Raw genomic sequence first — 18,353 nt, 5'->3', positions numbered from 1 at the left:
ACAGGCTTTGATTATCAGCATGATGAAAACTCAGTAATGTCAGAAACCCAAAAAATAACTCAGAGAAACAAAATTTACAGACTGTAAAACCCATTATTTATTAAACCATACTAATTATCAACTAATTTAACTATGTGATTTATTTACTTTGTCTAATTCTGCTGTTTTCTAAGAAACTTATCTCTTACGCAAACCCCATCTGTCTTGCACTGAAAGATAGGAGCAGATGATTCATGCAATTTATTTTTAAATCCTTTAGAAAACTGGTGCCACCATTCTGAAGGGCAGTCTAACAGAGCGTCAGAAAGGCTATAAGAATATTTGTATCCAGTGACTCAGCCCGCTTCTTGAGTTTATCACGAGGAATTAATCAGTGGTGTACCCTAGGTTTTACGTATATTTGTTGCAACACTTTTTATAATATATGAAGACTTAAAACAGCTTTAGTGTCCAAAAGTGAGAGCTCAGTTACACTTTGGGATACTGACACGATTGAATATACTGCCTTTAAAAATATGCTTCAGATCAAAATGCATAAATGTGATATAGTTTTAAATAAAAATTTATTATGCACATAGGAAAAGAAAGAAATATACCAAAATGATAACACTGTTAGGTGTTTTCTCTGGGTTATAGCATAAAAATGGTTTTATAATAATAATTTATATTACTTATTGTTTCTGCGTGTTTTTTTTTTTTTTTTTTTTTTTTTTTGCGGTACGCGGGCCTCTCACTGTTGTGGCCTCTCCCGTTGCGGAGCACAGGTTCCGAAAGCGCAGGCTGAGCGGCCATGGCTCACGGGCCCAGCCACTCTGCGGCATGTGGGATCTTCCCGGACCGGGGCATGAACCCGTGTCCCCTGCATCGGCAGGCAGACTCTCAACCACTGCGCCACCAGGGAAGCGCTTCTGCGTGTTTTTGATAGACCACACTTTGTGCAGCCAGAGAAAAGATGACCTGAGGTGTTTTTTCTCAGAACTGGCAGTTCTGACATTTCAATCGTTTACTTCCTTGATGTTTCATTAACAGACTGTAGGGAGCCAACCTTTGAAGTTATAATTAAGCAGTTTCACCTGTTCAAAATTTAGCATCCTCTCTTACAGTCTTCTAACCACCTGTCACTGCGTACTTATCCTGACTGGTTTCTGTTAATCATCTCTTCACTTCATTAGCCTGAAGTGACTCTTTAATCTGAATACTTGCCCATATTTCACATTTCTCATATAACCAAAATGTTTTCGAGCTAGAAGCAAGTAAAAAATGAGTTGTACATCTGCATTTTATGAAAAAGAAAAAGATAAACAAAAACCAAGGAAGGCCTGGAGACTTGTCTAAGGTAGTTCTGACTCAATCAACACTAGAAGCCCAAAGCATGGCTGAATCCCATCCTCCAGCCTCACTCTGACTTGATGAATGATGTAGGAATATTCATGAGTTTGGGAATAAAATATGCACTTGGATTTAGTTACATACAGATATTTATAAACATGCAGATGTGTATACATTTTTTGTGGGTTAGGTTGCTCAGTTGGTAGAAAGATGACAGGAGAAGATGAGAGACGTTTGCCAGGAAAACTAACATATAGAAGAAAATGGCTTTCTTTTCTATAGACTTGAATCTTTATTGTAAACAGCCCTATCATCTTTCAAAAGTATATGGTTGGCCATGTGGGGATGAGAGGCGAGTGGATAGATGGATAGATGCACTGAGTAAAGCCAGGGTCATTATCACCAGAAAAAAATTTGAAACATATGTGAAGATGGTAGAATAGTAACATTATTTTGCCACTACACAAAGGACAGAATATTTTAAAAAGTTTGTACACGTGTGCGTGTAAGGGCTTGATTGTGGGTTTTTCACAAGGGAGAAAGCCTGTATTTTTATCTGGAAACAACTAATGGGAAATTAGCATACTTTCTTTCAGAGATGTATAAATAGAAAGAGAATTATTGGGGAAATTAACCAGTGATCTGGGAAGCAGTTTATTCCCTTAATGCCAGAAGGGTTTAGGGCTTTAATGAAAGGACTAGTTTAATTTGGGGGATGTTTTTATTAAATTGTCTCTTATTTATTTCTTTGGTAAGGTATTTTTATATGTATATAGTAAATCACACTTAGATTCATTGTTATATTTCATTTACAATAAAAAATAAGCAATTATTTTCAGTGTTTTTGTTACAGGTATGAGAAGCCTAATCTAAAAATAAACAAAAACACTGTTTTAAACAAGTAACTCTAGAAGTCATGACTTCTAAGTAATTACTTAATAGTTTTGAGGTCTACCAGTTTTTCTTTTAAAACCAACCAACCAACAAACATGTTTCTGCTTGTTCTCTTACTAGTGTAATGTGGGCCTATTAAGTTATAGTTTCTTTTTTCATTGATTAAAATTCTTTTTACTACTTTGAATCTATTTTATGACCTAGTAACTAAGTATAACTGAAAGTAATACGTTTTTTGAGGGGGAAGTTAGTCATTTCACTATCTAATCACTCCTTTATTGCTCTGAATGAGTTAGGTATCGATTTGGTGGTGTGCATGTATACACGTATGTTTTTGTGATTGGAAGCTATACATATGTGTATTTATCAATATATACTTGGCAGCTGAAGTCTCTGGTCTTGAATATTTCTACCATTAACTTGCTAGTTTCTCCATTATCAATACATTGAGTGGCAACAGAAAACTTGACTAACAGTGGCATAAAACCATTGGGATTTATTTTTCTCATGCAACAATAAATTCAGAGGCTGGCAAGTTCAAGGTTGGTACCATGACTCAGGGATGTCCTCAGAGACTTGAGTTCCTCCTGTCTTCCTGCTCTGCCATATGGCTTTCCTCCTAGGATTATAAGTGACTGCTCTTTACTGTGCCTTATTCTCATTTTAAGTAGAAAGAAGAAAGAGATGCCTCTATCAGGAAAGCAAAAGCTTTTCCACAAATTCACTTCAGAATTACGACGTGCACAAGAGTCTGGGAAGTAATTTTTAAGGGGAACACATTGCCATTCTAATCAGAGTTCAGTTCGGGAGTGAAAATGGGAAAATAGATACTGAGTAGTAGGCACCTTGCAGTGTCTGCCACATCCCCTATTTCCCCTTAGTTTTCATTCAGATTTAATGGATGATTATTTTCCTCATTATGAGAACAGCAGCCAGCTATTTGAAAATTAAGTCATGATGCTCTTCCCTCCTTCAAAGGGCATCAGTTATTCACATAATTGGCAATGTCTTCAAAACTCTGTATCTGCTGTCTCGAACTGCGGCCCCGTACTCTGCTTCTAACTGCCTGCAGGATGGTTCTACTTGGAGATTTGCTGATTAGTTCAAATACAGTTATGTTCGAAGCTAAGTGTCTTTATCTTCAATTTGGTTATTTCAGTCAGGGTTGTCAGCATTTTTCTGAGCTAGAAGCTTAAAATAATCCTAATTTTAGAAATTCCTTTTTTCTCTAATCCAGTTGGCCATCATCTTCAGTTTCCTGCATTGAAATGTCTTGGAGTTGACCAAGCCCTCCCCTCAATACTGTCACTCCTGTAATTCTGACTCTCACTTTCTTACTTGTGCATTATTTATAGGGTTTTCTAGTTGATGTCGCCAATCTTATTCTTCTTTTTTTCATTCTGCCAATCATTAACAGTCTAATTTTCTTGAAACCTAACTTTCTAAATATTTCTTCCCTACTTCAGCATTTTTAAACCAAATCCAAATTGTTTCCTCTTTCAAAGTTTTCATTCATAACATACTTTTCTTTTTTTTGTGTGTGGTACGCGGGCCTCTCACTGCGGTGGCCTCTCCCGTTGCGGAGCACAGGCTCCGGACGCGCAGGCTCAGCGGCCATTGCTCACGGGCCCAGCCGCTCCGCGGCATGTGAGATCTTCCCAGAATGGGGCACGAACCCGTGTCCCCTGCATCGGCAGGCAGACTCTCAACCACTGCACCACCAGGGAAGCCCGATAACATACTTTTCTTATTCAATCTCTATTTACCTTTACTTCACAATATAAATTATCATAGAATGTTCTCTTTGATGCACTGTTTCTTGCCTGCCACCACTAATAGACACACTCTATAAATTCCTGCCACAGAGACTTTTATCCTACTCTCCTTTTTTCTTTCTAGACTGAAGTATGGTTGATTTACAATATTATGTTAGTTTCAAGTGTGCAGCATAGTGATTCAATATTTTTAGAGATTATACTCCATTTAAAGTTACTGTAAAATATTGGCTGTATTCCCTGTGTGGTACAGTATATCCTTGCAGCTTATTTATTTTATACATAGTAGTTTGTACCTCTTCATTCCCTACCCCCATCTTGCCCCTCCCCACTGGTAACCACAAGTTTGTTCTCTGTATCTGTGAGTCTGTTTCTGTTTTGTTATATTTATTCATTCGTTTTTTTTTCCTGTTCTTCTCTAGTTGTGTCCCCAGACCCCCACCCTCCAGCTGTTTTGACCTCATCATTCCAAATTCTATTTTTCAAGGCCAAGCTTCTAAATTTCTTGTTTGTTTGTTTGTTTTTGTTGTTGTTTTTTTTTTTGCGGTACGCGGGCCTCTCACTACTGCGGCCTCTCCCGTTGCGGAGCACAGGCTCCGGACGTGCAGGCTCAGCGGCCATGGCTCACGGGCCCAGCCGCTCCGCGGCATGTAGGATCTTCCTGGACTGGGTCACGAACCCGTGTCCCCTGCATCGGCAGGTGGACTCTCAACCACTGTGCCACCAGGGAAGCCCCCTATGTGTTTTTGTGTCTATTCTGCACTATATTTTGAAGAAGTGTGATGTAATGGAATGTCTTTGCAGTCGGATAAGTGTGGGTTTAAATCTTGATTTAGCCACTTAGTAACTTTTGACCTTAAGAAAGTTAACCTTTCTAAGCTACTTTCCTTATCTCTAAAATTTAACAGTTATGTGCATACACATGTGTACATACACACCTTTTCGTGACAGTAAAATGAGGTAATGTTTAGTAAACTATAGTAGTACTTAATATTGGGGATTGCTACATGAAAGCAAAAACCAAGGTAACAGTATTTTAAACAAGAGTTGAAGTTTATTTTTCTCGTATATAAAAGAAGTCCAGGAGTATGTAGTCCAGGGCTGGTATGATAGTTTCATGTTCATCTGGGACCCAGGCTTTCTATATCTTCCTTTTCTATCATTCTAGTGTATGATTTCTACATAAAAGTTGAGATTACCACATAGTCCAAGGTGGCTGCTGGAAGCTCCAGCCATCATAGCTGCATTCCAGATAGCAAAAGGAGGAAGGAAGAAAGGGTCTATTTCCAGTGCAGTCAGCTTTCTTTAAAAAGCTGCCTAAAACTAGCCTTCTAGGAAGTCTCTCACAACCCTTCTGCTTATAGTCTCATTGTCCAGACACCTAGTCATATGACTGCAACTTGTTAGAAGAAGGCTTCAAAGTTTAATCTCTTAGTTGGGTACATTGCTGCACAAAATAAAATTAGTGTTCTGTTACCAAGGAAGGAGATAAGAATACTGGGTGTCTACCCCAGACTCAGCCATAGTTACCTTTTGTGGTGCCAGGCAAATGGTGAGGTTTAACAAATATCTTATGCTTCCCTTCTTTCTGTTCTATTTAGAGTCAGCTTAGTGCTTTATTCTTCTTTGCTTCATGTGTATCTTATTTTTTCCAGCTATGTTGAAAGTTTCTTGGGGGGGATAAGGACCATGTATCATACTTCTTTGTTGTTTTTCAAAACACCTAGCAGAGTACTTGGCACTTGGACTACTTAGTAAGAACTTAGTATATATTTGTTAATTAATTGATTTTACTTTCTACTAGGACCATACTTCTTTTAGCCTCTTGTTGGATTTTCCCCACCTCATGGGTATTTAATTCCTTTCCCTCAACTACAAGCTAGCAGCTCTCATGAGAGGAATGTACTGGAGATTTTCATTCCTTGATAATTTCCTGTTTTCTAATGCCTTAAAAGTTACCCTGTGGACTTGATCTAAATTTTATCTTTGTTTGATTAATGTATTTTAATGGTGGTTTTTCCCTGTATCTGGTGCTTTGGGATACATATGTATTTCTAATATATCTGTTCATTATGAATATATAGAATATGATTTTTTTTCTTTTTTGTGGTATGCGGGCCTCTCACTGCTGTGGCCTCTCCCGTTGCGGAGCACAGGCTCTGGACGCGCAGGCTCAGCGGCCGTGGCTCACGGGCTCAGCCGCTCCGCGGCATGTGGGATCTTCCCAGACCGGGGCACGAACCCGTGTCCCCCGCATCGGCAGGCGGACTCTCAACCACTGTGCCACCAGGGAAGCCCAGAATATGATTTTGAAAAGTGCCATGTTTGGAAAGGCCTCAGGAAATTATTTTTCTCTGCATATTTAACTCACTGATTTGTTTGTAAGAAAGCTGAATAGTTTGAAAAGAAAGCTTAGGTTAAAGTTGTCAAGTTGTTTTGAGCTCCTGGTTATTTTTCTTTTTCTCCCCAATTATGGGTGAGAAGAGAGAAATAACTAACTGGAGATAGGAAACTCTCTACAAGGAGTTAAAGAAATAGTAGTATTACTGGAACTGTCTTTCTAGCTGCTTGGGTCAGACTTTACATAAAAATAGGATCTTATAGTATCAGAGTATCTTGTGATACAAGAGATTATATGAGTTCTTTTTATTCTACTCTGGGACTTACTAAATGGAATATTCTAAATAAACATACTACACAGGAATATATTACATCATTAGTATAATAATATGCAAATACAATTTCTTTCATACCCTATCACCAATATGCAAATATATTCATACACTCAAAGATGTATATGTCTTATATAAATACGTACACAAATGTAAGAGATAAAGATATGCTGCTACAAATTCTTCTTGGAATAAAGTGAGGTGTAAATAGATAAAATAAAAAGTTATACATTATCCGGTTATGTATGCTCGAAAAGAGTAGGTAGGTAGAAGTACATGAGTGGTTATGTGATGTTTAGGTAGAATATTAAGTGGGTGGGAAAGAGGGGCCTCATCAGCAAAGTAACCACACAGTGTTAATGAGAATGAGAATTCGTGTTAACTAAAAATCATAACAACTTTATGATACTTTTTAATGATGCTTTTGGACTGGTATACAAATGACATAGAGCTGTTTATAAAGAGTTGATATTTCCTTATAGTTTGACTTTATTTGGTTTTGTTCTCATAGATGTTTTCTCCCAGATGTCCGATTCCAGTGGTTTAATGATATTTAGCAAGTTTGACCAGTTTCTGAAGGAAGTTCTGAAGCTCCCAACAGCTGTCTTTGAAGGGCCATCTTTTGGTTACACAGAGCACTCAGTCCGCACCTGTTTTCCACAGCAGGTAAGGATGGGTTTATAGAATCTAGGATTAGAAGAGCTCTCATCCACCCCTCCACCTTTTGTCAGATTTCGCCAGATTGCTTCACTCTAGGAACATAGGTCTTGGGTAGGGGAGGGAAAATAACTTTTAAGTCAGAGGAGAGGATGTAGAAGAGAGGGGGGTTAAAAATTCACCTGAGAACTCTTTTCTTGGAAGAGGGGAGGGAAGTCTTTTCTGAAAAAATGATAACAGTTGAAATATTTTAAATTACTAAAAATTTCAAGAAAAATGTTTAAGGTAAAGTATTTATCTTATTGCTGCTAGACATATAGTACTCTCCCTAATGAGGTTTTTTTTTAATTATCTTTTTTTTGCGGCACGCGGGCCCCTCACTGCTGTGGCCTCTCTCGTTGCGGAGCACAGGCTCTGGACGCGCAGGCTCAGTGGCCATGGCTCACGGGCCCAGCTGCTCCGCGGCATGTGGGATCCTCCCGAACCGGGGCACGAACCCGTGTCCCCTACATCGGCAGGCAGACTCTCAACCAGTGTGCCACTAGGGAACCCCGGATTGTTGGAAGATTTTTAATCACAGTTTCAATTTCAGTGCTTGTGATTGGTCTGTTTATATTTTCTGTTTCTTCCTGGTTCAGTCTTGGAAGGTTGTGCTTTTCTAAGAATGTGTCCATTTCTTCCAGGTTGTCCATTTTATTGGCATAGAGTTGCTTGTAGTAATCTCTCATGATCCTTTGTATTTCTGCAGTGTCAGTTATTACTTCTCCTTTTTCATTTCTAATTCTGTTGATTTGAGTCTTCTCCCTTTTTTCTTGATGAGTCTGGCTAATGGTTTATCCATTTTGTTTATCTTCTCAAAGAACCAGCTTTTAGTTTTATTGATCTTTGCTATCGTTTCCTTCATTTATTTCTGCTCTGATCTTTATGATTTCTTTCCTCCGGCTAACTTTGGGAGTTTTTGTTCTTCTTTCTCTAATTGCTTTAGATGTAAGGTTAGGTTGTTTATTTGAGATTTTTCTCGTTTCTTGAGGTAGGATTGTATTGCTATAAACTTCCCTCTTAGAACTGCTTTTGCTGCATCCCATAGGTTTTGGGTTGTCATGTTTTCATTGTCATTTGTTTCTAGGTATTTTCTGATTTCCTCTTTGATTTCTTCGGGGATCTCTTGGTTATTTAGTAGTGTATTGTTTAGCCTTCATGTGTTTGTATCTTTTACAGGTTTTTTCCTGTAATTGATATCTAGTCTCATAGCATCGTGGTTGGAAAAGATACTTGATACAATTTCAATTCTCTTAAATTTACCAAGGCTTGATTTGTGACCTAAGATATGATCTATCCTGGAGAATGTTCCATGAGCACTTGTGAAGAAAGTGTATTTTGTTTGGATGGAATGTCCTATAAGTATCAATTAAGTCCATCTTGTTTAATGTATCATTTCAAGTTTGTGTTTCCTTATTTATTTTCATTTTGGATGATCTGTCCATTGGTGAAAGTGGGGTGGTAAAGTCCCCTACTATGATTGTGTTACTATCGATATCCCCTTTTATGGCTGTTTCCATTTGCCTTATGTATTGAGGTGCTCCTATGTTGGGTGCATAAATATTTACAATTCTTATGTCTTCTTCTTGGATTGATCCCTTGATCATTATGTAGTGTCCTGCTTTGTCTCTTGTAATAGTCTTTATTTTAAAGTCTATTTTGTCTGATATGAGAATTGCTACTCCAGCTTTCTTTTGATTTCCATTTGCATGGAATATCTTTTTCCATCCTTCACTTTCAGTCTGTATGTGTCCATAGGTCTGAAGTGGGTCTCTTGTAGGAGCATATGTATGGGTCTTGTTTTTGTATCCATTCAGCCAGTCTGTGTCTTTTGGTTGGAGCATTTAAGCCACTTACATTTAAGGTAATTATCGATATGTATGTTCCTGTTACCATTTTCTTAATTGTTTTAGGTTTGTGTTTGTAGGTCTTTTCCTTCTCTTGGTTTCCTGCTCAGAGAAGTTCCTTTAGCATTTGTTGTAAAGCTTGTCTGGTGGTGCTGAATTCTCTTAGCTTTTGCTGGTCTGTAAAGTGTTTAATTTCTCCATCGAATCTGATTGAGATCCTTGCTGGGTAGAGTAATCTTGGTTGTAGGTTTTTCCTTTTCATCACTTTAAATATATCCTGCCACTGCCTTCTGGCTTGGAGAGTTTCTGGTGAAAGATCAGCTGTTAACCTTATGGGGGTTCCCTTGTGTGTTATTTGTTGCTCTCGCGTGCTGCTTTTAATTTTTTTTCTCTGTATTTAATTTTTGATAGTTTGATTAATATGTGTCTTGGCGTGTTTCTCCTTGGATTTATCCTGTATGGGACTCTCTGTGCTTCCTGGACTTGACTGACTATTTCTTTTCCCGTATTAGGGAAGTTTTCAACTACAATCTCTTCAAATATTTTCTCAGTCCCTTTCTTTTTCTCTCCTTCTTCTGGGACCCATGTAATTCGAATATTGGTTCATTTAATGTTGTCCCAGAGGTCTCTGAGACTGTCCTCAATTCTTTTCATTCTTTTTTCTTTATCCTGCTCTATGGTAGTTATTTCCACTATTTTATCTTCCAGGTCACTTGTTCGTTCTTCTGCCTCAGTTATTCTGCTATTGATTGCTTCTAGAGAATTTTTAGCTTCATTTATTGTGTTCATCATTGTTTGTTTGCTCACTCTTTAGTTCTTCTGTGTCCTTGTTAAACGTTTCTTGTATTTTCTCTGTTTCCAAGATTTTGGGTCATCTTTACTATCATTACTCTGAATTCTTTTTCAGATAGACTGCCTATTTCCTCTTCATTTGTTTCATCTGGTGGACTTTTACTTTGCTCCTTTGTCTGCTGCATATTTCTCTGTCTTCTCATTTTGCTTAGTTTACCGTGTTTGGGGTCTCCTTTTCACAGGCTGCAGGTTCGTAGTTCCTGTTATTTTTGGTGTCTGCCCTCAGTGGGTAAGGTTGGTGCAGTGGGTTGTGTAGGCTTCCTGGTGGAGGAGACTGGTGCCTGTGTTCTGGTAGATGAACCTGGATCTTGTCTTTCTGGTGGGCAGGACTGCGTCCAGTGGTGTGTTTTGGGGTGCCTGTGCACCTATTACGATTTTAGGCAGCCTCTCTCCTAATGGGTATGATTGTGTTCCTGTCTTGCTAGTTGTTTGGTATAGGGTATCCAGCACTGTAGCTTGCTGGTCATTGTGGTCTTAGTGTTGAGACAGAGATTTGTGGGAGAGCTCTCGCTGATAGATATTACGTGCAGCCAGGAGGTCTATGGTGGTCCAATGTCCTGAACTCGGCCTTCTCACCTCAGAGGCTCAGGCCTGACAGCCAGCCGGAGCACCAAGACCCTATCAGCCACACGGCCAGGTGCGTGGGGAGTTTCTTGCCTTTTGGGAAGTCTGAGGTCTTCTGCCAGTGTTCAGTAGGTGTTCTGTAGGAGTTGTTCCACATGTAGATGTTTTTTGTTTTGTTTTGTTTTTTTTTGTGGTACACAGGCCTCTCACTGCTGTGGCCTCTCCCGTTGCAGAGCACAGGCTCCGGACACGCAGGCTCAGTGGCCATGGCTCACGGGCCCAGCCACTCCGCAGCATGTGGGATCTTCCCAGACCGGGGCACGAACCCGTGTCCCCTGCATCGGCAGGCGGACTCTCAACCACTGTGCCACCAGGGAAGCCCTGTAGATGTATTTTTGATGTACATGTGGGGAGGAAGGTAATCTCCACGTCGTACTCCTCTGCCATCTTGAAGGTCCTCCCCATTATTCCTTTTAATCATAAGCAAATTTGAGTTTAAGTCATCATTTTAAAAAACAGCCCTGTTGATGTCCCTAGTTTGCTTTGAAAAAACCTTACTAACTCCTCACTGCCTCCTGGATAATGTAGTTAGCCAGACAAGGTGTTGCTTATCGATCCGACCCCTGCCTCTCTTTCACCTTCATTCCTGATCCCTCCTACCCCCACAGACCCCATCCCTCAGGATGCCATGGATTCTTTTTAGATATTGCCCCAGTGCCACAGGGGCTGTACCATTTACGCTCCCACCAGCAGTGTGTAAGTCCATCTTTTTCTCCACAGCCTTGCCAACAGCACATGTTCTTACATTTAGGAATTTTTGCCAATCTGAGAGATGAGAAGTGTTATCTCAGCATAGTTTTGATTTGCATTTCTCTTGTTTTGAGTAGGTGAAAGTGGTATACTTCTCTTCTTTGTTTATGCTGTTAGCTCTCACTGAAATGCCAGTAACCCCGACCTTCTTTCTCTCCTCCAACAAAGGCCTCATATTTCAAGTCACAGCTAAATATCTCCTTGTCTTTGTTGCTCTGAATCTTTTGATGTAGGATTAATTGTTTCCTCTTCTACAGGCCCTGGCCTGTTACATCTAGCTCACTTATGCCCTGAGGGATGCACCTTGGTCTCCTTCAAATTTAAATCCCCATTACTAACAGTGTCTGGAAAATCATCAGTGCTTACTAGGTAGTTTGAGTGAGTAGTGGTTTTAAATCTATTATGGCATGAGAAAGTATCTGGGCTTGAATTCTTACTGCAAGCTTAAAGCTCATGGATGTGGTTGTAGCCTTGTTGTTTTCACTGATATTATTCCATAGTTTTCTCAAATGAGACAATCTTTGCAATGAGGAAAATACCGAATTTCAGAATTTTTGAAGACTTTTTCCATTCTTTTTTAAAAAAAGCTATAATAAATACAAGTATCTCGATAAAAAGCACAGCAACACTATATTGTTGTGTCATTACAAAGTACTCTAATTTTCAAAGTCCAGAATAAATCTGTGATATGATTCAGTATCTTATAATAACTGAAAGGCTGACCCATAGCACTGGTCCTGTAACCAGTTGATGTGTGTTTGCTCTTGTCAGACAAAGTATTTCTATAACTTTACACAAAAAGTTTGTATAAAAACATTTTAATCTGAAAGATTTAAAAAATGCTGTTTTTAAGTCTTTTAGCTAAATGTCATACATTGTTTAACTGATTACCAAGTAAGTGATAGGGCAATGGATAATAAATATTTCCCTGTTGCCCATAAGAAAATAGGAGTTTTGTTTTGTTGTTTTTGTTGTTGTTTTTGGCTGCACTGGGTCTTTGTTGCTGTGCACGGGCTTTCTCTAGTTGTGGCGAGTGGGGGCTACTCTTTGTTGCGGTGTGCAGGCTTCTCATTGCGGTGGCTTCTCTTGTTGCAGAGCACGGGCTTTAGGCGCCCAGGCTTCAGTAGTTGCAGCACACAGGCTCAATACTTGTGGCACGTGGGCCCTAGAACGTGTGAGCTTCAGTAGTTGCGGCACGTGGGGTTAGTAGTTGTGACACACGGGCTTAGTTGCTCCGCGGCATGTGGGATCTTCCCGGACCAGGGATTGAACTCATGTCCCCTCCATTGGCAGGCGGATTCTTAACCAGTGCACCACCAGGGAAGTCCCAGAAAATAGGAGTTTTTTTTTTTTTTTTGTGCAAAACTACTGTATTTACAAAAATGGCACAAAAGTGAATTCAACAGTCGATGCACATGCACACTTCATTCACATCTTCAACGACAAAAGGTATTCTAACACTACAGAACTGAATAAGAATACTCTTCAACAGCAGCTGTTACGCACTAGAGTCACATAAGTTACACCGGAATGGGCAAATATTGCCCAGGTAAAATTCTATTGTTAAAGCTGAAACAGATTTAAGGCCATTCAAGTTCAAGCACAGGATACAAATCTTTTGAAGCCCCATCTATTTATGTTTGAAATATGTGACCTTTCTTCTAACTTGTAGTCTTAAACTTCTGTTTTACAAAATTCAAAAGGAAAATACAGAAGAAATCACTACAATAAAGGTTACATTAAATAAGAGTAACATACAAAGCTATAATTAAGATGAATTAAAGAAAGCCAAAACATTAAAATTGTAAAACTTGCTTGTTACTTGTTGGAACCAGTCCTACACTAGGAGTTAGGTAATATATACAATTATTTTCAAGTAGATTACTTTACATTGCTCTAACATGTTCTTTTCATCAGTGCACTGTTAAACTAATCAAAACTCTATACACATGTATATTCCCTTACACACACACTACCACTACCTGCAAAGCCATAACTCTCAAACGACTTAGTGAGTGAAAGGAAATAAAAAGTGGAGAAGTAACATATTAAGGAGAAATAATGGGAATTAGAAGATTCATGCAGTTCAGCTCTTTTAATCAGCCAGCCAGCTTGCTAGCAACAAGAGATGGTTTCCGTTGAGGAAGGTCCTGTGGAGTGGGAATTTGGTCACCAGTGACGTCTGTCTTATCCGGAGCCGCAGTAGGAAGTTGCTTGTTCTTCATTTTTGCTTTAGCCATGTTGTAATCCCCAGAATCAAAATATTTTTGCCCTTTCTGCAATCGTTTCCTTAAAAAATCTGAACCTCCAGGCTTTTGTCCCAGATGAGGATACCTGGCTTTTAATTTTGCTTCTTCAGCCTTCTCTGGACTAGTCACTTTGTCTTCCATTTCCTTCTGCTCCTCCGCGGAGGCTGCCTCGGGGACTTCCGCGGACATACTGCTCCCTCTTAGCCCGCTTCTCCAGCTCTCAAAATAGGAGTTTTTAATGGAAAAGATGAGATTGGAAATTGCAGCTATGATGACCTAATGCTAAATTATTTTACTTGTTTTCTCACGTTATTTTAGTGATACTGGAATTCTCACTTTTAAGAGATGATTTCTCCCCTCTTTTAAAACAGGATAGTTGTAGCCAAGAGTGGAGGGAGGGAAGTCAAATGGCATCTAGACTAATAATTGTCAGTATTGATGATTAGAATAACAAAGCGTGGGGAAGTAGACAGGAAACAGAAACACTGGTTTCTAAGAAAAATATGAGAGTGCATACAAAGATAAAAACAGGCTCAGTGTTTCATTGAGGAAAGCATAAATAAATCATGGTGTTTTTGCTCAGTGGATGAGGCAGCTGTTAGAATGATTATAAAAGAAGACCTTGTAGCAAAACAATAAAGTATTTAATAAAACATTAAGTGGGGGATTCCCTGGTGGCACAGTGGTTGGGAATCTGCCTGCCAATGCAGGGGACACGGGTTCGAGCCCTGGTTTGGGAAGATCCCACATGCTGCGAAGCAGCTAAGCCTGGGCGCCACAACTACTGAGCCTGTGCTTCAGAGCTCATGTGCCTCGACTACTGAAGCCCACACGCCTAGAGCCTGTGCTCTGCAACAAGAGAAGCCACCGCTATGAGAACCCCGCGCATGGCAACAAAGAGTGGCCCCCACTCGCCACAACTAGAGGGAGCCCCTGCGCAGCAACAAAGACCCAACTCAGCCAGAACTAACTAACAAAATAAATAAATATATTAAAAAAAGAAAAAATATTAAGTGGAAAGACAGATTATATATTTTTATATACCCTATGTACATAATTATATAGAAACACGCATTTGGAGGGAAATACAGAAAAATGAGAATTGTGGCAAGAATGTTCATTACTTGCAGCTTTATTATAGTTTTTGTTATAAATATTCTGTTGTAAAAAATAAAGAGAAATGCAAAGAATGTGTTCAACTCAGGAGCAAAACCAAAATAAAACAAAACAAAAGGTAGAAGAAAAGAGTGAAAGAGCCTGTCTTTCACATAGTTATTTACTGAGTCACGGAATTTTAGAGCTGGGAATTCTGTCCCATAAGTTCTCAAACTTTCTGGTATCAGGACCTTTTTACACCCTTGAAAATATTTGAGCACCCCAGAAAGCTTTTGTTTATATGAGTTATATCTATCAGTATTTCCATATTAGAAATCAAAACTGATAAATTATAAAATATTAAATCATTTAAAAAGAACAATGATAAACCAATTACATATTAACATAAATAATATATTTTATGAAAAGTAGATATTCCAAAGCAAAAAAATTTAATGAGAAGAAGGCCATTGTTTTATATTTTTTGCAAATTTCTTTAATATTTGGCTCAGTTGAAGACAGCTGGGTTTTCATATCTGCTTATCCATTCAGTCTGTTGTGATATGTTGTTTTGGTTAAAATATGGAAAGAAGATCTGGTCTCAGACAGCTGTGTAGTTGGAAAAGGGAGGAATATTTTAAAAGCTTTTGCAGATAATTGTGGATATGCCACGTTGCCTCTGGAACATTCCACTGTACAGTCATGAGAGAATCAGATTGAAAAAAGCAAATGATGTCTTTGTAGTATTATGAAAATAGTTTTGACCTCATGGGCTCCTTGGAAATGTTTTAGGAACCTTGCAGGGGGACCTCTGACCATACTTCGAGAACCACTGCTCTAGCCCTTGAGAGATAAGAAAACTGAAACCAGAATGTTAGGTGATTTCCCCCCAATCACGTAGTTAATGGAAGACAGAGCACTGGGACACAGTTCTTCTGGTTTCATTCCTCATGCTTTTTGGAGGACTTAAATTATAGTATGACTTAGGACAACTTTTGGAAACTGATCCTGAGTGTACTTATGAGGGAGTTCTGAGATATCAAGTATAATTCCTTTTCATCTTGAAGATTTAAGAAACCACACAAAACTCCATGATAGGTGAATCAAAACTTTTAGGGAAAGTAGCATTAGGATTATAAGTGGATTTGTAAAAGTGTAATTTTTAACAGATATAAGATGATACAGAAACATTAATTTAAACATTACATTTATGATAAGTGATATAATTACAAACGTATATTAACCACCTCTGACTAGGTAAAGACTTCCTAGCATCTTCTTTCTCAATTTTAAGTAGACACTTTTAATTTCATTTTGGTTTATTGCAGTTATTTGCATATCCATTATAAGAGGCATTTTCCATGTCTGAACCTCCATTCAAATGCTGGGTGACTTTCTGTTTTTATTTTTAACGTTGCTCATGCATTCCTCCCAGATTCCTCTGAAATCTCAGAAACATTAGTAACTTTGATGCCTGAGATGGAAAACACTTTGGAAAACTTTATTTAGCCTATTTGAGTAGGCATTTCTCAAACTACACCGTCAATGCATAGCTATGTATAAGGGCCTTTGGACAGTAACTTCCTACTGTTATCACCCGCCTTTAGCCCTCTTACATATATGTGAGAACCTTTCCCTCTCTCCATTCAGTGCTGGCCTGCAGTCTCTGTCCTGGATCTGAGACTTTCCTTCAGAATTCTTCAGAAATAGTCATTTGAAGGACACCTGAGTTGTAGTCCTGATTTTGGTAGGACCTTTACAAATCATTTAAATGCGTCATTCCTTTATTATCTCATCTGTAAAATGAAGATAGTAATACCTAGCCTATTTATCTTTTTTTCATTTCATATGTTTTATTGAAATATAGTTAACTTACAATATTAGTTTCAGGTGTACAACATAGTAATTCCATCCTAGCCTATTTGTCTTATACAGTTGTTTTAAGACTCAAATAAAATAATGTAAGTGGAAATGCATTTGAATATAGCAGTAGTATATAGGATAGCGTGTAGCAGTGTCTGTAGTAATGCAAAATATTATTTATTTTGCTGTAAAGTTTCCCATGTAATTCATTACAACTTGGTGGGGAGAATCCTAAGTTAACTTAATCTTAGAGTTCAGAGATATTTGAAAAATATGAAGTATATTTGTTTTTTTTTCTCTTCACAGAAAAAGATAATGCTAAATACGTTTTTAGACACCATGATGGCCGACCCTCCTCCCCAGTGCCTTGTCTGGCTACCTCTCATGCATAGGCTTGCCCATGTTGAGAATGGTAAGGAGAACTTTTATCATTCAGTTCCCTGTGCTATAGGAAGTATATGAACTGACAGTATTTGTAATGTCCTTAGTTATTATCATTACAAATTACAGTTGACATTTGCTGGCACTCCATCATTTGAATTTGTGGTTTTAGCTTCCAAAAGAGTAATATTTATTTCTCAAAAAAAAAAAAAAAAAGGGGGGGGAGGGAGGACTTATTACTTAGATAGGATACCAAGAGGTAGTAATATCAGGTCAGAAAACTTTGTGGTTCAAACTCCAGGCTTTTCCCCCAAGATTCCAGATGGTTGTTTTCTGCTTAAACCCACCTGACTTAGCCATGACTTCCTTGTTTTCCTTTAGTTTATAAAAAGCATAACTCGGGCTTCCCTGGTGGCGCAGTGGTTGAGAGTCCGCCTGCCGATGCAGGGGACACGGGTTCGTGCCCCGGTCTGGGAGGATCCCACGTGCCGCGGAGCGGCTGGGCCCGTGGGCCATGGCCGCTGAGCCTGCGCGTCCGGAGCCTGTCCTCCGCAGCGGGAGAGGCCACAACAGTGAGAGGCCCGCGTAACGCATAAAAAAAAAAAAAAAAAAAAAAAAGCATAACTCCAAAAACTTGTGTATATTCAATATCAACCACTAAAACTATAAAATTTTGGAATAGTTTAAAGGAAAATAGCCAAGATAGAATTTGGTACTGGGTTTCACCCATATTCAGTTTTTTCCTTTACGGCTGAATTACTCTCAGTATCCTTCCCAAGTAGTTTGACTTAAATCTTTGTTTCACTTGAAATTGAAATGGTACTTATCTCTCAGTAACTACTTAGGTTTTTCTGCTATTGCTATCAGTTTATCTCCTTGTTTAGGTTGTTTGAATTCATTAAAGGAAAGGTCCTGGCTTTTCTCTGGAAGCTCCCTTCTTTTAAGGCTCTTCTTGCCTGTCTCTCCTCATTCCACAAAAGAGAAAGAGTGATAGCTGAGCGGCACTAAAAAGCAGAGTCCTCTTTTTTCATTTTGTAAGAATGAGAGAATGCTACCGTACTCTTTTTATTTTCTCTCCCTCCTACTCATATCTTTTTTTTTTTTTTAACTTCTCAGGCTTTCACTCAGTCATGGCTTTAGTTCACAAGTCCTTAGATTCAAGATTATTTTCCTAAAGTCCTGGAATCTCTTGAGTAGACTAAAACAGCTAAATTTTTTTTTTTTTTTTGCGGTACGCGGGCCTCCCACTGCTGTGGCCTCTCCCGCTGCGGAGCACAGGCCCGGAACGCGCGCATGCCCGGCGGCCGTGGCTCACGGGCCCAGCCG

General features: G+C 39.0%; 2 protein-coding genes across 15 annotated transcripts in view; one reads left to right on the top strand and one right to left on the bottom strand.

Moving 5' to 3' along the window:
- The window catches only part of DTNB (dystrobrevin beta), a 248,412-nt gene that overhangs the window by 68,976 nt on the left and 161,083 nt on the right, over positions 1-18,353 (top strand). For all 14 annotated transcript variants that reach the window (XR_004352834.1, XR_004352832.1, XR_004352833.1 and 11 more), the window contains exons 6-7: positions 7,182-7,336; positions 16,953-17,058. Coding sequence is in view for 10 of the 14 variants with exons in the window: in XM_032652769.1 (XP_032508660.1) it covers positions 7,182-7,336; positions 16,953-17,058 (261 nt within the window). In the remaining 4 variants the exon portion in view is untranslated. The remainder of the gene's footprint in view (positions 1-7,181; positions 7,337-16,952; positions 17,059-18,353) is intronic.
- On the bottom strand, positions 12,801-13,898 carry LOC116764293 (cAMP-regulated phosphoprotein 19-like). The gene has a single exon (XM_032652776.1). The coding sequence runs from the start codon at positions 13,875-13,877 to the stop codon at positions 13,539-13,541; it is 339 nt and encodes a 112-aa protein (XP_032508667.1). The 5' UTR covers positions 13,878-13,898; the 3' UTR covers positions 12,801-13,538.

The sequence above is a fragment of the Phocoena sinus genome, chromosome 13, assembly GCF_008692025.1.
Source record: "Phocoena sinus isolate mPhoSin1 chromosome 13, mPhoSin1.pri, whole genome shotgun sequence".
In the NCBI taxonomy this organism is placed as follows: Eukaryota; Metazoa; Chordata; class Mammalia; order Artiodactyla; family Phocoenidae; genus Phocoena; species Phocoena sinus.
This window is presented reverse-complemented; position numbering and strand designations above follow the sequence as displayed.

What these genes read in the sequence shown, in the direction of transcription:
- LOC116764293 (XM_032652776.1), bottom strand. Translation starts at nt 13,877, where the DNA reads ATGTCCGCGGAAGTCCCCGAGGCAGCCTCCGCGGAGGAGCAGAAGGAA.